General features: G+C 42.6%; 1 protein-coding gene across 3 annotated transcripts; it reads right to left on the bottom strand.

Annotated features, from left to right (window-relative positions):
• Positions 1 to 1,494: 1,494 nt before the first annotated feature.
• FAM53C (family with sequence similarity 53 member C) lies at positions 1,495 to 25,337 on the bottom strand. 3 transcript variants are annotated; one of them, XM_088465406.1, is made up of 5 exons: positions 25,187 to 25,337; positions 23,676 to 23,876; positions 21,233 to 21,290; positions 5,617 to 6,371; positions 1,495 to 5,491 (listed from the first exon to the last, which is right to left on the bottom strand). In XM_088465406.1, the coding sequence occupies exons 2-5, from the start codon at positions 23,751 to 23,753 to the stop codon at positions 5,264 to 5,266; spliced, it is 1,119 nt and encodes a 372-aa protein (XP_088321532.1). In that variant the 5' UTR covers positions 23,754 to 23,876; positions 25,187 to 25,337; the 3' UTR covers positions 1,495 to 5,263. The 3 variants fall into 3 exon arrangements, with proteins under 3 accessions (XP_088321532.1, XP_088321530.1, XP_088321531.1); XM_088465404.1 differs by lacking the exon at positions 25,187 to 25,337 and adding an exon at positions 24,852 to 24,912; XM_088465405.1 differs by lacking the exon at positions 25,187 to 25,337 and adding an exon at positions 24,567 to 24,593.
• Between the last annotated feature and the right edge of the window lie 178 nt (positions 25,338 to 25,515).

Raw genomic sequence — 25,515 nt, 5'->3', positions numbered from 1 at the left:
TTCACAAACTAAATATTAATTTAGACCACAAAAGCCTCCACTGTGTTTAGAGAACAGGTGAACTTTAATAACAAAGGATTGCTTGATAGTTATTATGCGAGGCAAACTTTTATAGAAGATAGGGAGTTTACCATTTTGAGGCAGACCAAATACGAATATAACCTACAATGTCTATTATAATACTCAAGGGATGCACAAGTGTGCATTGTATCAACCCACACAGGGTTATGGGTTTAAAACATAGGAATGTAGTAACATTGCTGTTGGGGTAAAAAAGTAGATGCAATTTATAAAAATGACCAGCACTAGGGGAAAGGAGGGAGCAAAAAATAAAAATAAAACCCCATCCCCACCAGCTCACACACAAACAAAACTCAGTGCCTGATTCATTAAGGATTGCTATTGCAATTGCAGCTCTGTAATCTCACACAGGTCTGCTGCGAAAATATGCTAATGATTGCAATCATAAGGCCGTCGCACTTCCATCAGAGAGACGCCCACTGCCTCCCACTACAGATATCTCACATCCGTAATACCTTGCAAACCTCCATAAACATCGGTAACAGAGTACCATCGGCCCCTCACGCAGAATTACAGAAGCCCTGACGTTACTTAGAAATTGCTAACCTTGTTGCATGCAGAAAGTGCTCAAGCTGTGTATGCAATGGCACTGGCTAATTTATGCACGCCCATGCACCGGCGTTCAAATGGACAGGCACGCCCTCGTTTCTCTGACCACTCCCCCGTCACCACCCCCTCCCCAAAGCTCACTGCCTGTCGATCACTCTGCCATGGACCTCCGTGGTCTGTGTGATCGCAATGGTGCATTTGCAGTACGTAACAATCTGCGTACACTTTAGCAATAGCTATCCTTAACGAATCAGGCCGTCAGTTACAATATGCATTCTTAGTGGCTAGATCTGGAGTCCCTTCAGGAGGGAGATTAGCCTATCAGTTAAAGAAGAAAAAAAAAATATATATGAGCCACCAATGATCTTGGATCTCTGGATATTTTAATACAATAACAATCAGTCCTTTTTCGGTTGAATTAAAACTAGAAAAAGTTCCTATTTGGTAATGTATAGTGATATAGACATGTGCTTGATATTGTTATTGGACTGATCTTGCTGGTCCAGGTGCTCATATTGGCGTGTATATACCTTTATAGATACACTATCAGAGAAAAGTGTATTTCCATGGTCTAATCTGTACTTTTTTTGAAAATTGTTTGGATTCCAGAGAATCCCGTTTTTTGCCTGGTGTGGTGCAATTTATGTGTGTAAAATTTACCCCTGAAGAAGTCATAAGGACAAAACGCGTTGGATACTGATTTGGCATGTTTGCGTCCCCACAGGTGTGGATTACAGAAGTATAAGGTGAAAAGCGATCACGTGGAGCCATTGGTCCGTGGGTTATCACGATAGATCACCAAATAGGAACTTTTTCTATTTCTAATTCAACTGAAAAAGGACTGATTATTATTGTATTCAAATATCCAGAGATCTAAGATCATTGTTAGCGCCCTATCTCATATTTTGTATGTGTTCTATTTAATCCTTCTAACAGGTGATTTTGTGAGGGGAGCAGCTTGTGGAGCAATTGAGGTTTTTAGTATAATTTTATTTTTGAAGCGCAAGTTAAAGGCGACGTTTTTGTGATATAGATATAGATATATATATATTTTTTTTTTTCTTCCGATACATGGGCAGCACTCCACGGATTTGTAAATAACCTTTAAGCCTTTTACATCATGCAACGTTTCAGGTTTATTCAAATCTTTCGTTAAGGTAAGAAATGTAATTACTCTATGGCTTAAGTACTTTAAACACCCACCAAACACCGCCGGGTGGGCATCCCTCCCCCTCCGTGATCTGCACTTGAGCGTTTAAAGTACTTAATGTAAGGAATGCAATTACTAAATAGCTTGACGAAAGATTTGAATAAATCTGAAACGTTGCACGATGGGAAAGGCTTAAAGGAGTGCTGCCAGTGTATTGAATTGTTACTAATTAAGCTTGCCTATGCCTGCTGTTTATGGTTTTAAGCACCCCGGTTGTTGTTTTTTCTATAAATGGAGAGCCAGTCCTGACGTGTGTGTGTATTAATTTTTAATTCTATAATTCTCATACTATTACATAGGTGCAAAATTTAATTTCAGCCAGTCTGTAGGTATCCACTTTATTTCCAGCAAGACCTTATGAAAAAAACACAACCAGAAGAGGTTCCAGTAGATAAGCAGCAATGGCTTCCTGAACAGAGCAAGTGGGACACTAATTGATGGAGAGGGTAAGGAATAAATAACCAAAACAAAATAATACTTAAGTTAAAATGGTGTAAAACCCTTCACATGAAAGGAGAAACTTCAATCAGTGGCTGGAGTTGACATCTTGTTGCTGACAAGAACTTTTCTCAGAGCATAATCTACAAACTGCATTTCAAAAATAGAGTTTTAGAAACATGTTAACTTTTGAGCGAAGACTTTCCGAGCCATATTCGTACTCTTAAAGGATCAGAAAGAGCCACACAATCTATTTTCACAACAAGTGATACTTCCCCTTTACACTCAACAGCCAGTGCCACCTTTGCTTGAAAAAACCACATTATGTGGCACAGTATTTCTGGGCAACAGTTCAGAAATATTAAGATTTAATCTCCTAAAACAAAATATCATTAAATAACCTGGAGTAATAAGTGAACAGACTGTTCGAAGCAACAAAACAGCTACGAAAGCAAAGTTTCTATTTCAGACTCAAGGTTTATATTTACTAGAGTGCAGATTTTTAAAAGTGGGGATGCTGCCCAAAGCCACCAAATCAGATTCTACATTTATCTAGCACCTTCAAGAAGATAATAAATCTGATTGGTTGCTATGGGCAACATCTCCACTTCTAAAAACCTGCACTTTAGTACATATACCCCCAGGAGCGGGAGAGCCAGATATTTGTAAACTGGGAGATAAAATAACCCACTTTCTCACATAAGATAAGTGGAAAAGGAACAATAAATTACATCAATTTCAATTTATTGTAGAATATAGTCATTTAAATAAAGTAAAGGGACTACACCATGTAATACTGATGACAGGCCATCAAGTTTGATACAACTTTGATTTGCTAATACGATTTGTTTCTTCTCTTATTGCCTTTTTTGCTTTCAAGTTCTCCAGCCCCATTCAATGTAGAATATGCAGTCACTCACGGCTGAGCCCTTTGGGCTTTGCAATGCTCGGATTTAATATGCATTACAGGTCCCTGTAGCATTGCACAACACAACAGCAAGAGGTTTGTCTTTGATCTTTTATCACAATGTAATACAACAGCAGGCTGTGTTCTAAAAGAAAATGGTGTGAGAAAAGGGTCAGTATATTTTCTTATTTGAAATGGGGGGCCAAACTGTAACCATCACCACTAGTAAAAACTCTGCATAAGAGACAATTCAGATTGGCTTCCCTTGAGAACATAGTTTCCTCATCCCAGCCCTCTATAATCTTAATTTTCTAAAACTCAAATCAGAGTAGCAATTTCATGTGCAGCTCATCGGGAAGTAGCTTAGTACAGAACATGAATGTCCCTTACCTCCCTCCAAGATATCCCCTAAAATTCTTAATGAATGAAGAATACTAACATTTTACAACACACCTTTTTCCACATCCAGAAAAACAGAGTTTTTCAGTTGTGAAGTGCTGATGTTGCACTAGATGGAAAAATTTCTTGGTCCGCAAGGAACCCTACAAAGTGCTTCTGCTGTGGAAACACTGCTCACCGATCTAACACAGCCAAGAGGCTCCCACGTGAGGGGTAAATAGCATTTCACATCCAAGGTTGCGTGTTCACACTTTAGGACTAATGCATTCTGGGTGGAAGAATCATGGCATGGAAGAACATCTGCTGTCTGATGTTCTTTGTAAGTCATGCTGAAAGAAAGAATGCATTAAAAAAAAAAAAAAAAATTCATTGGTCATTTTGGAATGTGATACAGAGTTGCTCACACACTTTCCCTTCCTCATTAAAGAAAAAAAAATCAATGCCCACTTTTAAAATTGAATGCAAGGAACCATACTGTATTATGACAACCACATACACATTCGTTTTATGTGTAACTTCCGAATCAAAAGGGTTGTTTTCAGTCCTTTCTTGAGGAAATACTACAATGGATTGTTGTAGATTAAATACTTGCATGGCTTCTATAAGCCAACAACATTCAGGAGCAAATATTATAGAACAGCCTGACTACCATCTTCTCTGAAAGGCTCTGCAACATACAATTCCATGTCTCAGATGCTTAAGCAGCTTTGACAAAGTATACCATCACAACATTTCATTTACACGCTCCAATACAGGACTCATTCCGGAAAATTGAAAGGGATGTAGGATGGTGAGACACAAGAGGATTTGGGATGTGCAGGACAGAGGTATGATAACTGTCTGAGGTACTGGGGTGGTCACTTTATGCAAGACTTGGGTGGCAGTGTAGACAACCGGTTCAGGATGACCTGGAAGCTCCCTTTTAACTGGCCAGCAACTTTAAAAGAACAAATTCATTATGCTTGTAGATTATTTGCCACAGGCGAATATTAATTTATAAGAAAAAAGAAAAGAAAAAATATAATAATAAAAAAAAAAAAATTACAAACATCTACTACAATTGAAACAACATTTTTGTTCTGTTGTCAACCTCTTTTTAGGATGAATTGGAGAACAAAAAAGGTGTTCATTATGGAACACACAGGATTGGGGTTCCCCTGCGTGATGCTCTGGGCTTGTGTCTTGGGGCATTTGAAAACAAGGCATAAGCCACTGTGCACAACCAGATTTGCCACCTTGTTTGTTTACTTATTCCCCCCCCCCAAAAAAAGTCACCTTTAAACAAGAAATAATCACAAGCCTATATCTGGATGTGATACCATTGGGGCAGTGCAGAACATCCTTCCAAAAAACCATCAATATAAAAATAAAGCAATCCCGCAGCACCCTTTATGTAGTTTTGTTCCTCAGTTATGGGAGATCCCAAATTCAGCTGTATTACTAGGAAAGGAGAAGTGTAGTTGGGGTAAAGATGACCCTGCCCAGACTACCCCTTCAGAAGATTGAAATATGTGGCTCCTCCCTCCCTTCCCCGCACAATTCCTGTCTGTCATGAAGGTTATTGAAATGCGCTTGGTGCAAGTCCCTTGGCGGTGGCCCACAGCCAACACCCAGACACTCTCACTTATAGGTCCACCTCACGATCAACACTCCATTTGCAGTATGATGTTTCCTGAGAGCTAATTCTCTTCAATTAAATTTAAATCCAGGTCTGCGAAATCTTGCTGGAAGAGCATTGCCTGGGAACAGGACGAGTGATCCCTCCTAACCATATCTTCTTCACTAAGTGCCAATGTGCAAGTGGTGATAGGACTTCCCGAAGTGCAAGGAGACTCCCCATGACAAGCCAAATAAGGAGAAGAGCTGCCTTCATCACAGTTGTCCAAGAAACACATAGCACCAGCATTCTGCAAATAAACCAAGCCATTAGTAAAAAAGTTACAGTAAACTTTGGCCATAGACATTCACAAGACAGAAAAAGGGGGGTGGGGGAGGGAGGGATCCCATAAAGCACTTTCTCACTAAACATCACCTGGTTCATCTTGTAGAAGTCCAAAGAAGGACGATGCCATCGTGTATCTTCCTCATGCCGGCGTTTAATTCCACATTTCCTGGTGTCAAGATCACAGGGCTGTGATTGGCTGCGAGGCATACACTGCTGTCGCCGAACAAGCTCTGGCGTGGAAGGTGGAGAACTGCTGGCTGAAGGGAGGAACCGTCCTGTTTCTTTGAAGAGTACAGGAGAGAGGGAAAATCGACGCTGCAATGGAAAGCAGCTTGGCCCTTCTGTATTGTCCCAGAATATAGTAGGGGAAAGGGTATAGGGACCTGGCGACTCCCGACACAAAGCCAGGCTGAAGAAGGGAGGGCTGTTGGCTTGGATGCAGCGAAAAGAGGCACTGGGGTCATTTTGGAACCTGAGACTGGAGACCCCTTGGGATGGACTTTGAGTCTGCACTCCCAGTACTGCCCCAACCCCACCACTGTTACATCTCCTCTTTACAGGAGTCCAAACTTTAGAGCCACTGGGTCGCCAGATAGGCCTCCAGCGTGACAGGTCCTCTGGCACTGATAAGGAGCGGCAGTGTCTCTTGGTAGGGGGGGCTGGAGGAGCAGCAGAGTTCCCTTCCTCAGGTGCTTGGGAAGGGCTCCTGCGATTAGGAGAACTCTCCCTGCTCAAAACTGGAAAATGAAGACTCAGGCTTGAGTGGTGATGACAACCAAGTCTAATTCCATCTTCAAGTTCAATTCTTGGACAGTGACTGAGAAGTCCCCAGGAACGTTCTTCTGTTTTATTAAAAAATAAAAAACCAAAACACAAAAGTTAGTATTACACTCTAAAACACTGAATGAAATATGTTCACTGCATATTAGAACACATGTATGGGAAATCATGTGATTAGAGAGGAAATGAGCAAAAAGCATGAAACTAATGAAAAATGACCATATACTCTTAAGAATGTATGCTATGACTCATAACATGGATTCTAAACAGGTTGTCCACGACTTTATTTGCCACACATGCATAATTAGTCAACCCTTTGGCTGTGAATGAAGAATCTCACTCGAAAATGAAAAAGCAGGGAAAGTGACTATAAGGGGTGTATTTACTAAAGTGAGAATTTTTAGAAGTGGAGATGTTGCCCACAGGAAACTCCCCCACCGTGTAAAATAGAAAGTTGGACTCCCTTATTTTAAACAATAGTGTCCCATCTTTCTAACTATGTGCCCCTATAGAAATGTATGTCTGGCGATTAACCTAACCCCTGCACTATGGAAAAATCATATATTCCAAGAATTGGGGAAGATCTTCCTAAAATCTGGCATCCATAAAAACAGGGGCACCCACATTTATTTTAATTCATGTGACCCACTAGGAGATATTTTCAATACAAGGATTATGTTACCCAGCGCTATGAAAAATGTACGTTTGCTATATATTGGGGAGACACTACCAGACAATATTACCTTTGCAACAGAAAACTGACATTTTACCAAATATGGGTATGTGCACCATCATTGAAGAAAAATTATTAACAGCACCAGTATTTTTGTATGACCTCTTTAGTATCGTATACGGAATAATTTAAATTTCCAAAACAAAGAGGCGCTACCCACTATATAACTCGGATAATATGTTTGCAGAAAAGAAATAGTGTATTGGTGCACTTGTCACATGAAAATATTAAAATATACCTTTTATTAGTCAATGCAAAACAATTAAATCAATAATGCAAAACTGATATCTAAATCTCCATATCCCCTACATATAATAATATATTGTAGCCAGAAAAATAGGGTGAGAAAATATTTCTATCATTCGTGACAAGAAATTTCTAAAAAACACACATCAGGACATTAAATGCCATTTCTTGCAGTAGATACTGCTATCAGTATAAATTCCTTAAGGGTGATTCCCTCTATATGTTGTTATAATATAAATAATAGCATATAGAGGAAATCACCCTTAAGGAGTTTATGATGTATTATGGATTCTCCCGTGCAATATATCACTAGTTAATTGTGTACTTTATCACTCAATAAAGTACTACAGACATGTTTCAAACTTTAGGACAAATGTGTATACATGTTGGCATATAAAAACGGACTCTGTTCAGGAATAAAGTGCATTGAAACGAGCGTAGCACTATCACAGAGATAATTTGGTTTAAATCTCCACCTCTATGCAGATTAAGCCACGTATCCACTTGCAGATAGTGGAACGACAGTACGATTACAACATTGTAATCGTACAGTCGTTACTCTTCCCTTATAGTGCCTACACTGAACGATAGGATGTTCAGTGTAAGCACCATCCCTCATCCCTGAACATGGCCAATCTGTCGTTATCGGCAGATTGACCGTCACGTTCAGGTGATGATTGAAGTCGGAAATGACCAGAGGAAGCGCGCATCGCTGGTCGTCTCCGACATCTAACTGCCCGATTTAATGAGCGATGTCATTATCGTTCACTCACTCATTTATATCTGCAAGTGTATACGCTGCTTTAGAGTGGAGGCTCACATTGAGAGATTGTTAACATTGTATATTTGTAAAGTGCAACTATTGTTGCAATAACAGCTAGAAATTGCTACATAACTTCTGGAGCCAAGTACAGAACTGATAGCAGTATCTACTGCAGGGGTCTTCAAACTTGGCCCTCCAGATGCTGTGGAACTACACATCCCAGCATGCACTGCACAGTTTTAGCATGCTGTTATATCAAAAAGGTGGCAGTGCATGCTGGGATGTGTAGTTCCACAGCAGCTGGAGGGCCAAGTTTGAAGACCCCTGATCTACTGTAATGCTGGGCATACACGGCAAGATAAAATGTCTGTCAGACCGACAGACATTTTATCTGGCCGGCTGCCAGCCGCAGATGTCCGCGGCATACACTGCATGTCCGACCGAGCAATATTTAACCCTCGGTCGCCCCCCCCCCACGCTACAATTATCGCGGCGATCTGCCGATATCGGGCGGATCGTCCCGATAATTGCAGCGTGTATGGCCAGCATAAGAAATAGCATTTATTGTCTGATGTGTGATTTTAGAAAATTCCTGTCACGAATGATAGAAATATATCATCTCACCCTACTTTTCTAGATACAATATATTAAATGTAGGGGATATGGAGATTTAGAGATCAGTTTTTCATTATTGATTTAATTGTTTTAAATTAACTAATAAAATAATGTTTTAATATTTTCATGTGACTAGTGCACCAATACACTATTTCTTTTCTGCACACATATGTGCACTATCATTCCCACAATGACATCTGTAAACATGGGTTCACCCATATATGAAAGAGCCCTTCATCGAATTATGTGGCCCCTTAGCACTGATCACCAGACATTCTCACCCAGCACTACATAAATAAAACAATACAGTTTTCCAAGAGAGAGAGCACAATCTCCCCGATACTTACTCTTGGACTTCAAAGGGGGCAGTCGCCTCTTTTAAATAATGTGCCATCATAATAGTTATTTGTTTGGTGATCAACAGACAATAACAAACAGTACCTAAAAATAAACTCACATTTTCCACAGATTGCAAGGGGAGGGGTCTCTAAACCCATATCTCCTCTATCTTGTGCCAATAAAAAAAGAAAAAAGGGGGGGATCCCTCATTTAATATGGTAGACCATAACGGGCTACCATAGTATTCCTACATATAGTAAGAGTTTAACTTGAGATGGTAAACATTTCTTAATGCAGATTTCTTTATGTAAACCTACACATAGAAGCCTGCTTTTTGCGATTTTGGAAAGGTGGAATAATGTTGAAACGAGAACCAAAGATACTAACTGTATTTCCTGAAATTAAATTGTGTGGGTGCTGCATTGAAAAAAAAAGAAAATGTTGAAATTTGGCCTCAGCATAGAAGTGAGAAAACCCTCAGCAGTGAAAGTGTTAAAAGACTATCACTTTGTTTTATTTATAATTTTAGTGGGTTGTTGAATAAGAAATATGCTGCACATAAGGGAGGTGGTTATTAATCATTCACATTCTTGGCAGTGTAATAAGGAGCACTATAACCTGTTAGGCACTATATAACTATAAACATGATGGTAAAGCATCATGTTTAAAGTTAGTGCCGACACAGTTACAATGCTTTAACATTAGTATCGTGTCAGCATACTCTGCTCCTTATTGTACTGCCGACATTGTTGAATGTTGAAGAAACTGATCCCGCCATATAGGATAATAGATTTGCTTATATGGAAACATAAGTTGTATTTATGGTCAGTGGTCTGGAGATTGAAAGTTTTCATTGTTTAGTAGGCTATAAAGACAAAGCTAGGAACACACAATATACACAAAACAAGATATTTAAAGTGCTGAATAGAAGCCCATTTAAAAGTTAAATGTACGAACAAGAGGTAGATTAAAGCAGGTAACATACATTTAAAAAAAATAAAAATTAGAGAATATATGGAAAAAAAAATTTGAGGAATGTTATACCATAACTCTTAACTCTTTTCTTCGAGGTCCATAGGGTCCACAGGATCTACCTTGTGGGTATGTAGTTGGAGTGATCCATTGCACCAAACAGCTTACAGCTTTGAAGCTCCCAGCATACACTGTTCCTCCTCCCTATATACCCCGCCCCCAGGCAGTTTGTAAACAAGCCTAACGGCATGAGACGGAAAGTGGAGAAGTACAATGTACCCAAGAAACACTCAAAATACGAAGAGGGAATCAGTGATACAAAAAAGCAAAAAACAGATCCAACTGAGGTTAGTTGCGTCAGGGTGGGCGCCCTGTGGACCCTATGGACCTCGAAGAAAGAGTTAAGTGGGGTATGTTATACCATAAATTTAAATTTTCTTCGTCAGGGTCCATAGGATCTACCTTGCAGACGTCCTAAAGCAGTTCCCTTAAGGGTGGGGATGCTCCTGAGCAGAGAGGATCAGCTACCCAAAGGAAGCATCCTGAGAGGCAAAAGTATCAAATGCATAAAATTTGATAAAGGTGTGGATGGAAGACCAAGTGGCTGCCTTGCACAGCTTTTCAGCCGAGGCACCATATCTAACCGCCCATGATTGTCCCACAGACCGATTACAATGTGCTGTCACCTTGTTCGGGACAGGGAGATCAGCCTGTGTATAGACTTGAGAAATCGTCATACACAACCAGCGAGCCAAGTCTGGTTATTAGCTGGCCAACCTCTTTTGTGAAACCCATATAACACAAAGAGTGCATCTGATTTCCTGATGGAGCTGGTACAATCCACGTAGGGCACGAACCACATCCAGGGAAGCTTCACCCTTAGAGAGGTCTGATGACTGTAAGGCCGGGACTACAATTTCTTCATTAATATGAAAACGGGATACCACTTTTGGAAGGTAGCTCGCTCTAGTAGAAAGAACAGCCCTATTTTTGATGAAAAATCAAATACTGGGAGCAACATGACAGTGCTGCCTAATCTGAAACTCTGCGAGCTGAGGAAATACAGAAGAGAAAAAGTGTCTTCGCTGTCAGCCATCTAAGGTACACCTTATCCAAGGGCTCAAAAGGAGAAGCTTGCAGTGCCCTGAGAACCAAAGATAAATCCCACGGTGCCACTGGAGGGACAAATGGAGGTTGCAGATGGAGAACCACCTGCAAAAATGTTCTAACATCCGGCAGGGGAGCAGTTCTGCGCTGGAACCATACCATGCAGAAACCTGAACTTTCAGGGTAGCCAGGCAAAGACCTAAGTCTAATCCCGCTTGAAGAAAAGCAAACACTCGCAAGACCCTGAAAACTTTAGGGTCATATTTTCTGTGGGAACACCAAAGAAAGAATGAATGCCAAATCCTGTGATAGATTCAGGCCGAAGCAGGTTTCCTTGCCCTCCGCATCATCTGGATCACAGAAATAGAGAAACCTTTGGCCTTTAAGATGGAACACTTGAGCCATGCTGTCAAAGCCAGCCGTGGAAAATCCGGATATAGGCAGGGACCCTGCACTAGTAAATCCGGTCGTAGAGGCAGTGGACTGTCTATGGATAGACTTGTCAGATCGGTGAACCAATGTCTCCTGGGCCAGGCAGGAGCAATTAGTATTTTCCTGCCGCCCTCCTGCTTGAACTTTCTGATGACCCTTGGGAGGAGCGAAATTGGAGGAAACTGGTATGCCAACCTGAAGTCCTATCTCATCGCCAGAGCGTCAATGAAGCGGCTGAGGGGTCCCTTGTTCTGGACCCGTACCTGGGCACCTTGTGGTTTTGACGTGAGGAGTACCCAATCTGGTACCCATAACGGGCGATCCTTGTCTAAATGAGTCATCTGCAGCCACCAAGCGAGGGAGAGCTGAACCTCTGGCGAGATACGGATCATCTGAGACTTTATCTGATGATATCGACCATCCCAATGAGACAGAATCCATTGCTGCAGTGACCTGGAGTGGAACGGGCATAAGCCACCATGTCGAATGTGGACACTATGGAGCCCAGCACCTGCATTGCCAAGTGAACTGATACTTCCTGCTTGCAAAGTAGACTGTGCACACAAGATTGAAGTGCTGCAATCTTGTCCTCTGGAAAAAGAATCCTCTGTCCCAGAGAGTCCAGCAACACCCCCAAGTGCACCATCTGCTGAGTTGGAGAAAAAGAACACTTTTTCCAATTGATTATCCGGACGTGCTCTTGTAGGCAGACAATGGTCATCTGGAGATGACATTGTAACATCTCCTGCGATTACGCCAATATCAGGAGGCCTTCCAAATATGGCAGTGTCCCGACTCCTTGTCGTCTGAGATGAGCAGTCATGACTGCCATTATCTTGATAAACACCCGAGGGGCTGTGGCCAGCCCGAAGGGTAGAGCCTGAAATTGGTAATGTTGCTGATCTACCGCCATTCTCAGAAATCCTTGGTGAGATTGTGCTTATGCAGATAAGCATCCTGTATGTCCAGGGAGACCATGAAATCTCCAAGCTCCATTGCCAGCATAATTGACTGTAGGATTTCCATACGGAATTTGGGCACATGGATGAATCTGTTGAGAGACTTCAGATTCAGGATAGGGCGATGTGACCCATTTGGTTTCTGAATCAAACACAAATTTAAATAATAATCCCTTCCCTGTTGCGTCACAGGAACGAGGATTATGACTCCCGACCTCTGGAGGGCCCCAATAGCCTCCCGGAAGGCCAAAGATCTGAAATGTCCAGTAGACTTGCATATTTTGAGAAGTTCTACATGACTCCCGGGGGAGCAGTGTACCTCCTGTTACTCTTTTGCAGTTTGCATTATTATAGTCTCATTCTATGCTGTGTTACCGCAATTTAGGCATTGCGCGGCAGTGGGGAATAGCCATGATGACGTCATTCACAATGCTCCTGCACTTACCACTAGGACACCCCTTCCCCAGGGTCTCTAAGAGGGGAGGTCTCCAATGTCGGAAAGTGATTATTGATCGTTATGTACAACAAAACATAATTCACCCCCGACTCTCAGACAGTATGTCACTTATTTATTACTGGACCCAACAAGAGGTAAAATTGAGCCAGTACTCAACAAACTAGTTAACCAGTGTTTCAGTACTTACTAATGCTTTCAGACTCGATCATTGTAATGTCTTATCATCGCTATTGGCATCAGTAAGAAATGATATACTGCCCAAATGTGAGGCAGGGATAGGGACAGGTGCTCTGATGTGTTTGGAGTGACGTGACCGCATCAGTTGTCTCTTGACTTCTCTATTGGGACTCCTGCGCAGTTTACTGACCACGTATTTGCGGCAGCCATTACCAAGGAAACTTCTGGAGGAATCCTCTTGGTAGTTTTTGCAAAATGTAGCCCATGGGGAGGCTGTGGGGCCCAAACTCTGGAATGCTCTGCATTCTGGAGCTTAGTAAATCTGAGGAGGATGCCTCAGGAACGTGATGGCGTAACCATGAGACCGCCTCTCGAACCAATACATCCGTAGTCATCTGATGCCAGGCATGAGAAAACTGTAGAAGTCGGCCTCCCAACCTGAAACCTTCCAGGGGGAAGCCAGCCCCTTCAGGCAGAAGGCTTATCGTCCGGCTTGGAAGCAGGACGTCTGGTTGACCAGGATTTCTTGGTCTGCGGTTTCCAGTGGGAATTATCCAGTCTAGAGGAAGACTGTTCCCCTCTGCTCTACTCTGTGGGCGAAAGGACAGAGCCGATGACTGCCTATACTTAAGGGTAATCGTAGACGGCAACCCCGCAGATTTACAGTAGATGTCGCCAGAGAAGACACAGTCATCCAGCTCTGGTCCAAACAGTACCTTCCCAACAAAAGGCAAAGACTCCAGGGCCTTCTTGGACCCTGCATCAGCCTTCCAGGTCTTTAGCCAAAGGGTTCTTCGAGCCACAACCGAAGTTGCCGATACCTAGAATCCAAGATACCTGCATCAATGACCACTTCCCCCATATACATAGCTGCTTCTTGCATTTGCCTGAGATGAGATGAGACAGCTGTTCTCTGGTAGCATTCGGCATGCTATTCTCCAGAGCCTTCGTCCATTCTTCCATAGCCTTGGCTACCCAAGCTACAGCCATAGCTGGTATGGTAATAGCTCCAGATAATGAACACACTGATTTTAAATAGTCATCAAGTTTTCCATCTGTAACCTCTTAATGAGGATGCTGCAGGAATGTGTAATGTAGAGCTCTTGATCAATCTAGTTACATGAGCATCTACTAATGGGGGAACTTCCCTATTGTTACACTCTCCAAGTGCAAATGGGTATCGAGAGGTTAAATTCCTTGTAACATGAAAATGTTTATTTGGAATACACCATGCTTCAGACATGAGATTTGTTAGTTGTTCAGACTGAGGAAAATAATCTTTAGCCACCTTCTGACGCCTAAAGACTGGAGTCTTAGATTTCGGCAGAACTTCCTCTTCCTCTATACTGAGGACAGATCTAACCGCTCTCACCAGAGAGGGGACATCCACAGAGGATTGATGGTCTTCTTCCACTGAGCAAGACCCCAAACTCTGTGTATCAGAGTGTGATGAGGAGGTTGAGTCAGAATCCTGAGGCAAGGTCTAAAGAGAACCTCTGTTATGCCCCTGCTTTACTGCCACTGGTCTATTCGCCTGCACCACTTGCTGAGGGGCTACTCTGACTAGAGTGAGCAAAATAATCAAACCAAGAGGGATTCATGGGGGACATATACATAGAAGGATGCAAACTCTGTGGTTACCCCATAGCAGGAGGCAATATTGTGGCAGGAGCACGCGACGCTGCGGCCCTGTCCACCAAATGCGACAACACCTGAGACCAAGAGGCCACCAAGAGGGTGGTTCTTGTGCTGGTGCAGGTGTACAAGAAAGAAAAAGGTGGCTGTTTACAACAGACACGACACAACCAGTCTTGCAGAAAATCCTGTTTAGACAGGCCTGCAAAACAGGATTTACATGATTTTAGCACAGGAAGCTCATCCTTCTCTCCTTTACCTTTAGACATAGCCATTTGCAATAGGTACAAGGTATAGCGTATAAATGCAATGTGACTTTAAATGAAAAACCCCACACACCTTCAGAGGGATGAGGAGAAACATAGTGATAGATATATATGACAGTTTTGAAAACAAAAAGGCAGTATAAATATAGCAGCTAGCATCACAGTCACATATAAAGCATAAATATATTCAAATGCTAAACACAATGGACTCTATATCCTACCAATTCCCCTGAGGGTGTTGGTCAGTTGATTCAGAGTGCTATATACCTGACCCAAGGGAGCGGTATACAGGTAGACAGACCTAACCACTGAGACAAACAGTCCACCTTGGGTGTGCTGCTGAAAGCTGAGAGAGTCTCACACACACGAGGTGGTCAGAAGTAGCAAATCAGTTGCGGAAATCCGCAACTGGGTTGGGGGAGGAACGGCTGGGGGAACCCCATCTCCCCTAAGCTGCGATTTTGATGGCACGCTGGCCTCACAGTAGTAGATACTACCTAGTGCATCTACTACCTGTCCCCGGCGACAGACGATATGGCCCCGGCCACCTTTGTGAGGACACTTTAAACGAGACCTTCACCCGCAGCTGCCTCCGATGCGTCTCCTACACCGGAGGCCTGGACTGCTCCGCGCATGATTCCCCATGAGGAATCATTTTACCTGCCATCTCCGTGAATCCGATGGCAGTCCGAACCCCAAGCTGAGCCACGCTGAGTCCCGCCGAAATCCCCATTGCATATAGCAACACTGGCGTTTCGGCATCGGTAGAAGGAGTCACAGTATATACGTCGTATTCGGCACCTAATACTGCTAAACTCAGAAGTTAAAAAAACTAAGGTAAATCAAAAAAGCTGTTAAAACAGTGCGTTTGGATATTTGCCGCGCACCGAACAAAAAAACTGAATGCCTGTGGCTGGGGGCGGGGTAATAGGGAGGAGGAGCAGTTCATGCTGGGAGCTTTAAAGCTGTGAGCTGTTTGGTGCAATGGTTCACTCCAACTACATACCCCCAAGGTAGATCCTGTGGACCCTATGGACCCTGAAGAAGAAAGCATTGTAATAAAAATAATATATCTCTAGAACTCACATGCAGTAGCGAAACATTCCAGTGAACACAAAATTCTACAGTAAGTGACCATGTGAAATTCAAACCTAAAAATAAGTCTAAGTGACCGACCACTGTAGGAGTTTACCAAATAGACAGTTTGAGTAATTTCGAGATGCACGGAAAACGGGAGCAGAGCGTCCTTGAAAATAGTTGCCGATTTACATCTGTATTCAGAATCGGCCGCATCACATATACCTCCACATGTTAGAGCTGTAGTCATCACCAAGAAAATGCACCAGCCCTATCCTTGGTGCAAGAGATCTTGTACACACGTTTGCCACAAATCAGTCAACATGCCAACAGCAAACTTATTCTAGGTGCAAACGGCACATGGCCTCCCAGTTACATCCATTTCACAGCAAGCAGACATTCAGCTGACTTATGCACTACTGTGAATAGACAGCAGATATATCCTCCTTGGATGGCATCTGACACTTGCGCTGTGCAAGAAACGATGATGCGGCTGATTTGCAGGCAATTCTAAAATCAGACCCTGAGACAGCAATTGCCCCAATTGGTCTTTTACAAGTATATATTTTGTAGGGACCAGTCCTGTTCACCCTGAATGGTATACACACTTGTTTACTACACTTTACTGGTTTTTCTTCAATGGTGGGAATTCAACTGTTTTTGCGCAGCTGATGGCCCATTTAATCTGACTGGGTGAGATTCAATTTTTATTTTTTGCACGTGTCATGGCAGAATAGACCGGGTTTAGGCGCATAAAGTGGCTAAACCTGTAAAAAGTCCTGTTTAGCATGCCCAAAAGAGGAGGCAGCGAGCAGAAATCATGCATTTGCGCTCATCGGCAGAAACAATTGAATAGTTCTGACTGGCACACAAAAACAATTGAATTCCCACTGTATATTTTGATTACTCATTCACCATTTTAGTGTAGTGCTACATCTGGGTTCAGGTCATCTGTGTTGGGGAAACAAGCAACAACAGTGTATGAACCAAGGGCCTGATTCAGAGCCGGATGCTCTGACAGAGTGCTCGCTCTGAATCAGGGCCGGGCTTTTTTTCTTTTTTTAATTTGGATCGGCCTCTTGGCCGCTCGCACAGCTGTGGGTGACCACCCACAGCTATTGCGAGCGGCCAGGATGATTGTCGCGATGGTCAAGACCATCGCGACCATCTGGCTTGCGACGAGACCCTTGTGGTAGGGTCTCGCCCATCGCAAGCTCCAGAGAGCTTTCGGCTCTAACAGAGCACGGGAACGCCTCCGTTTGGGCAGCCACCCCCCCGGCCCGCCCACAAAAGGGGGCGTGCTGTCACTCAACATTGACAGCTCGCCCCCTTTGGTGAGAGACCCGGAGTGACTGAGTGCCCGTCGCTAGCCGGGTATCGCGCATGCGCACAACGGAGCTGGCTAAGTCGTGCGCATGTGCTGTGGGCCACCATCGACCCGGTTGCGAGCGCTCAGCGCTTGCGACCAGGTCTGACTCAGGCCCCAAGTTCCACTTTCAGAGTACGATAGGCTTGTACATGATTTTCAGCTAATTAAAATGCAGCTTTCTATGTTCTTTCTGGCAATGGACTTTCATCACTAGGCAGAGTTGTTTCTTTGAATTACCTTGGCATAGAATATAATACTACACTAAATAGAACTATATTCAGAAATCAGTTTTATTACACGTCAGAGAAGATTAAAAAACAAAACAAAACAAAAAAAAACACACAGAAATCACTGCAGAACAAAGGGGGTGATACAGCTGCGGATGTATATGCTATCGCAGCTGCTAACATGTTAGCAGCTACAATAGCTGTAATATGGTAATGCATGCAGGAGGCGTGACGCCTCCTGTCGCCTCTGTTTTGGGAAACAGGGGCCGTCACTGCCCCTTGCCCACCCAAAAACGGCTGCAGACTGTCTATCACTGAAAATCTGTTGCCGGACTGCATGCGGTATCGCAGAACCCGTATTGCCATGCGCAGATTCCCGATAATCGGGAATCTGCGTGATCCCTATCACTGCGTCCGCAGCTGAATCACCCCCCTGAAATCACTCTGCAGACAAAACATTAAAGACCATGTCTAGCAGGGCTGCCATCAGGGGGGAATGCCAGGACTGGTGACCCATTCCCGGACAGAAGGGGGGCCGCCCAGAATGGCTGCGATTAATCACCGCTATTTGTAACCTCTGTATGTCAAGCTTTACCAAAATCAAAATATTGTGGATTGATTATGCTGTCTGTCACAGTCTGAATGTATCGAGTGCTGAGCTGCTCATGCGCCTGCCAGGCACTCTGCTAAGACCTCCGGGGAGAGCCTGCTGTAAGATGAGACAGTGAGTAAAATGCCAACAATGAACACTGTTTAATGTCAAAGTTTATCATGCAAACACAGAGGGCTGACTAACTCTTTATTAAGTGTATACGGCTGTTGGAAAAGTAATAAAAGCACTTTGGAGGAGATGAGTATGACAGTGTATGTATGATGCCAGCCCCTCAGCCCCAGAACCTGTGTAATTTAAGAGTGCCCCGGATTTACGGGATTGTGTGTGACCCTGACGAAGTTGAAACCTAAGCGAAAAACCTAATCCTACACCCCCATGCCAAATTTGGCAGAGCTGGGTACAAAACTCCGGCCATGCTTCAAAGGACAAACAGACAGATACACACATGCAGTTTTTAGTGTGTGTGAAAAAAAAAAATATATAATATAATTTTATACATAATATAATAAATATATATTATATATATTTTATTATTTTATTTTTATTATTATTTATTTAAACCATCCCACACCTGCCATCAGTGTCACCTTACTCCTTGGACATGACTGATTAAGGTACTGAATATTCCTCTTCCTTGAGCTGCTCAATTCCTTCCCTGAACCCCCTGGCTCATTTTCTTCATCGAGTGCCACAAGTTATGATGAAATTTCAACTCTTCTCATCTTCCTACTCTAGTGACTCTCCTCTTTATCCTGTGCCCTCAAAAATCAATCATACCCTGATTCCTATTCTCAGCCCAGCCTTAACTACAATCTGTACTCTCTCTCTTTAATGATATAGAGACTTATACCAGACTTCCATCATTATTCAAGCATAGAAGGATCACTCATTTCATGAAATAAATAGAAAAACTATTACATTTCAATGCAATCTCCACTACCCCCCCAGCTTTTAAAGATGTCTACACAAGTCCTCTTTCCTCTTACAATGCACAGGTTTGGAACCTCTTCAGACAGGCTTTTGTCCCAGACACTCAGCAGACTGCACTGACTGAGGTGGTTAATCAGTTGATCAACCCTAAACCTAAAGGCCATTACTTACATCCTGGCTCTCTCTGCTGCATTTGTCATGGTTGACCCCTCAATTCTCATTTTGACAAACATTCCCTAGTTTTTCAGGACATTATCCTGGTTTGCATCCTTATTGCCATATTGCTCTTTCAGTGTTCACTTCTCTGGATCCAGTTTCCTGTAACCGTTTAGATTCTACAAGTCTCAGTCCTAGGTCCTCTCCTCTTTATCTAGACCAGTTTAGTCATTATGCAGGGGATACCCAAATCACCTATCTTCTCCGGATCTCCCACCATCTGTGTTGGGCAGGTTACTGAAGATCTTATTAGCATTTTCTATTTTGGATGTCTACCTCAAATGCAATCTTTCAAAACCAGGCTAATAACATTCCTATCCGCCAACAGCTCTATATTTAAGGACAACACAAAAATGAACCCTACCCCTCGAACTCGCTGTCTGCTTGTCATCGTCGATGCAGAACTGTCCTATGTTCCCCACATCCAAGCAGTATCAAATCCTCTTACAAATAACAAACAGATCCAGATTATGCACAACTCACACAAGACACTCCAAAAACTTTTAAGTAATGCACTCATCTTCAGCTTTGAATATTGCAGTATTCTCCTTACTGGTCTTGCCCTAACCAGACTTCCACCCCACCAAATTATTTTGAATGTAGCAATCTTATGCTGCCCCATTTTTCAGCCCCTATAGTGGTTGCCTATATTTTATCGAATTAAATAGAATATAGCTTTACTAACATGCAAAGCCATCAAACAGTTCTCTTCGCTGGTCTCAAAATTTCAATCTCGATCCACCCATACTGTGCCTATCCTCTAATGTAAATACCTGCTTCCATTCTTGGGTACAGGATTTTTTTTTTCAAGCTGAGCCTAATCTGTGGAATGCCCTCCCCCACATAAATGTTCCCAAGCCGCCAAGTGTTCCCAGGAAACTCAACGCTTCATTCAAGCAAGCTTATTAATTTTCTGGAGCACCCTCTTAACCACTCATAGGCTATCAGATTACCAACAGTTCAGGTTTTAGAGATAGCCATGGTTGAGCACAGGTGGCTAAATCAAATTGACTAAGGTACTAATTAAGTCACCTGTGCTCAACCATGGCTATCTCTAAAACCTGAACTGTTGGGGAGCATTGAGGACCGCGTTTGGGTACCTCTGCTCTATGCAATTCACACAAAAACTTACATGTGTTGCCATTCTATACTCAACCCTCTGATTCCCAAATCAGTATTGCGGTGTTCACAGATAATAAAGCCCACTAAGTACTTTTTACCGTTGCAATCTAGAAGGATAAAAATGCAATGTGTAGCACTTTTGCTAGGCAAAAATTAATAAAATGTACTAATCGTCTGAGGAAAAAACAGGAATAATTCCGTTCAAATTTTATTTATAAATCAGGGAAAGACCTTTAGGAGTCATATGGATTTCAAAATAGGTGTCACTTATTTTTACAACTAAACCAATAAAAACCAGATTCGACAGACTAAGGGGCCTATGTATAAAAGCTGAGAGAGTAATAAAATGTGAGAGATAAAGTACTAACCAATTGGCTTCTAAATTACATTTCGCAGACTGTTTAAAAAATTATAGTTAGGAGCTGATTGGTTAGCACTTTATCTCTCACAATTTTATCCCTCTCACAGCTACATAGGCCCCTAAAACTGTTATTATTAGAACAATGTTAGCATAAATGTTTTTATCAATTCCAATACTGTGTACATGGAGAATGTAAACTGACCGCAACCATAGTCACAATGAAAAACAAGATCCATGGAAAGTGTGACGCAAACAGGTAATGTGTACACTGTAGCTGCTACATTTCATCTTACAGATCTTCATTTACCTGTCACAAAATGGTATGGACTGCTGCACCCCTCTGGGTCTGGATGATTAGGCAGTGGCTAAGAGAGAGAGAGAGAGAGAGAGAAAGGGGAGGAGTGAGGGGCAGGACAGTTTCTCTTTCTGTAGTCATACTACAAGCATATATATATAGCCATAAATACATACTTGTTGCCTTTTAACAGTATACATGTAACCAGGTTCTGCTTTTTTACATTACGTAAAAACAATAACCTGGACTAAACAGGTGATAATCCCAGGATCCTGACTCACAGAGCACTTGATTGGTTGCACCCACCGTGTCAGCGTGCTCCACCTTGCCCATTTCAACCGGAGTTACTGGAGCACTGGAGACGCTGTCCTTTCCCTCACTTGTTGCGGCACACAGAGACACAGCCAGCCCCTCCGTCGACTGGTATTACTTTACAGGACACGCTTTCAGCGCGGCTCGACCCTCCACGCTGCTGGAGACCCCAGGAACACAGGTAGCTAATCCGTCACTGTTTTGACCGTGATGCCGGCACACAGTGGACACGCATAGAGCGAGTTTATTTCCCCACGGGAATATGATTGTGTGTATTTTATCATACCCTGCTCTTCTACCTGTAGGAAATTTATATCAAATTAACTGGAGTTTGGCTTTATGTGCAAGCCTCACATCTATGCAGCTTCATTTCATATGCTTGTGGCTGACACCGTTGCTTTAAGTGCATGATGCTTTTCATCAAGCTATGCTTCTATTAACATCTGCTGCTATTTTTATTTTCTACTAATTGACCTGCACTAACAAACTGACCACTTCCAATCTCTGATGTGCTCGTCAACACTGATTTTTCAGTATATATTTTTATTTTGATCGATCCTGGTTTTTATACTACAGTTTTTGCTTTTTATATTAATATTGCATTTATATTGTTCATTTTTAATTGTCTAAACTGATAATAAATATAAATATTATACCTCTGTCCAGCACTCACCCTTCATTTCTTAATTTCCGAAATAGGTTAGCTAATGGTAAAAATACAATTCTTTAGCACCAGGCAATAAATTAAGCCATAGTTACTGCTGGAGTTAGTTACACGAGAAATATAAACAAGACTTATGAAATTCACCGTTGGCACACATTTCATTGATTCTGGGGATACGTAAACAGTGGCAGTTACTATATGATCAAGTTTATATACAATATGACATGTCACAGACCACAGCTTTAAACCACTGTGCTGTAATTAAACCTATTCCTTCCTGAAATACAAGCCTAATAAATTGATACACATCCCACAATAGAACTTACACCCTGCAACATTGATTCGGCACACATTGGTTTACATCAGTTTAAGGGATCTAGAAGTGTTGCCCAAATTCTTTGGATCATGTATCTTGGTAAAATGTGCTCATGTGACAAAATCCACTTACATAAAAGCATAGCACACAAACTGACTGAGGGTGTTATAAAGCACTCTTCGGTGCAGAAAGACTATTGCAGGCTTTTATTAGGAACACTAAGCTACACAACCATGGGGAAAAAAAGCATGTGGTCTTTCAAACATTTACCACACTTTCATTAACAAAAGTAATAACATTAGAGCATATGATAAGCTCTACAAAGATCAAGCTGAGGCGCTAGAGCTCTTGTGAACAGAACTTTCATGTAGTATCAGTAATTGTTTCAAATCAATAAATAGTTATACAGGTTGAGTCTCCCATATCCAAAATGCTTGGGACCAGGGGTATTTTGGATATCGGAATATTCCGTATTTTGGAATAATTGCATATTATAATGAAATGTCTTGGAAATGGGACCCAAATATACACACAGAATGCATTTATGTGTTATATACACCTTATACACACAGCCTGCAGGTCATTTTAGACAATATTTTTTATAATTTTGTGCATCAAAAAAAGTTTGTGTACATACATGAAATTCATTTATGTTTCATATACACCTTATACACACAGCCTGAAGGTTATTTTATACAATCTTTTTAATAATTTGTGCCTTAGACAAAGTTTATGTACATTAAACCATCAAAAATCAAAGGTTTCATTATCTCAGTCATGCTGAAAATATTCCGTATTTCGGAATATTCCGTATTTCGGAATATTTGGATATGGGAGACTCAACCTGTACATAAAAGGCAGGCTTCACCAACATAAACTAAGATTTCCCAATGTCGACCTTAAGTACAGAGAATTATTAAATAGCCGTTTAAAACAAGGATTGTTAAATCACAAGAGCAAGGTAGCTTATGCGCCTATATAAATTACTGTAGCTTTTAAAAATCACATCTACTGAGATCTGAATTCTACATTTTGTCCACCCTTCATTTAGAACAGGACTTGTTTGGAGTTTTTCATGCCTTTTGACAAACCGGGACATAAACATCAAAACTCAAGCCTAAAAAGGCAGAATATATACATACAATTCACTAGTAAGATCTTACCAGACTTATACTGAAAGATTTGCATTTCAGGTCCTCCAGACTTTGTTTTTGTAATTGTTCTGTAATCATGGAGATCATGATGCTTAGGTCTGGCTTCTCATTGGTCTTCTCAGTAACAATTATTAGACATGATGACAACCACAGTGCCAGTCTTGACTGGGCCCAACAAGTGTAATTTCAGTTGGACCCCATCATTCCACCCTGCATTAGACAAGAAAAAAAGTAATTCAACCCTACAATTAAACAAACATGGAAACACAATACGAAAAGTCAAACAAATAAACCTTGGTGCAGATAAAGTATCCAATAAAAGTATAGCACAAAACACAAATATTCAATGCAAACTCAATGGTTCTAACCACCATAAGCATGTCAAACAACCAACAAATAAAAGGGACATTAACAAAGTTAACATATCAGGTTGTCCTTTTCTCAGTTGTGTACATTTAGAACAATATATTGCAGTACAGGCCTCAACAAACATAAGCCCGGCATATTAAAATAACTGTTCTGTATTAATCACCAGATTGATTAGTGGTATCATTCAAATTGAAGTGTCCATATCTCCGCTCATAATACACCGCCTATTTACACTTTGTAATAAAAATGCCTTTCTGCACAATTCTTAGTATAGACATGTTGACCTTATATGTGTGGTTGAGATTAACATGCTCTGGGCCCTAAACCAGCCCGCGTCTAGAATGGCTGAATGAAAACACGATCCTATTATTTGAATGTGGCTTGCAAATCTTACTAGCACAAACAGATAGCATGCACCCTAGAGAGCCTCATTCCTCCTGACTGCAGACACTGGATGTAGAGATTGATGCTCCAGTACCATGACATGGGAAGGCTGTATTCGAAGGAGGATGGGGGAAGAGCATCTCTTACCACCTCCAAGCCAATGTAGTGCCGGCCTATCTGCCCAGTGACATCTTCTGCCTGTGCATGATTAGGATGCTGTGCTGAGGACAGCAATGACAGGCCCCCCAGTGACTGCAGCGCTTGCTCTGGAGCATAAAGAGTTAAAGGCTTGTTTATCTCCCTCCTCAGGAGATGGCCTGGCCGGCTCCTTCCCCGGGCCGCATCCTATATGGTTCGCCTTGACAAGGCCTCCCCCATTATCCCGCCTCCCCTTCACCTTGTCTAAGCCGCCCCCACCTGATCTGCCGTTACCTGCCGCCCCAAAGACGACCCTCCCTACGACCCAGAGCAGCTCTGAGCCACAAGCGGCCCTGCAGCGCCCTTAAATATCGTCTGGACCAATCCACTATAATGGGGGGGGGGAACAACCGGGGAGCGGATAACGAGGCCTGGCACAGGCGGCGCAGAAACCAATCATCCGTGCCTCGAACTCGCCTTGGCTGACCAGAGCCCGTCCGTACTCCCTGCGGAGAGGAGCTCAGGTGGTTGCTGCAGAGCAGAGACAAGCCGGAGTCCCATCATTTCCCCCCCCCCCCCCACAGACCAATCGGCCGCCTTGGTCCCTAGTGCGGAACAGACCATCGTACCTCATAGACGGGGCACACGACAGAGCTACTACCGGGCGGCAGGCGCAGGCGGAAACGCGGTCACCAGACCAGCGTGGTCATCGGCCTCCAGCGCTGTGCCGTTACCATCATTGGCTCATATCACCGGCTGTGCAGGGAGCGGGGCTCAGCCGGTCACATATACTGCCACAAACACACCCCCATAGCCCGTGTCTGTCCCCTATGGATGAAGGGAGTGCTGCTGGGAAGTGTAGTCTACAAGCGTACACACACACAGCTGCTGCATCTATCCCTGATGCTGCATGTCAGTGACTTGTGGGTGTGCTGCAGCTGTGCGTCTCCGTGATGAT

Source organism: Taudactylus pleione, unplaced genomic scaffold, assembly GCF_031769625.1.
Source record: "Taudactylus pleione unplaced genomic scaffold, aTauple2 ptg001990l, whole genome shotgun sequence".
Taxonomy (NCBI): domain Eukaryota; kingdom Metazoa; phylum Chordata; class Amphibia; order Anura; family Myobatrachidae; genus Taudactylus; species Taudactylus pleione.
The sequence above is the reverse complement of the archived record's forward strand: the minus strand, read 5'-3'. Positions and strand labels throughout refer to the sequence as shown.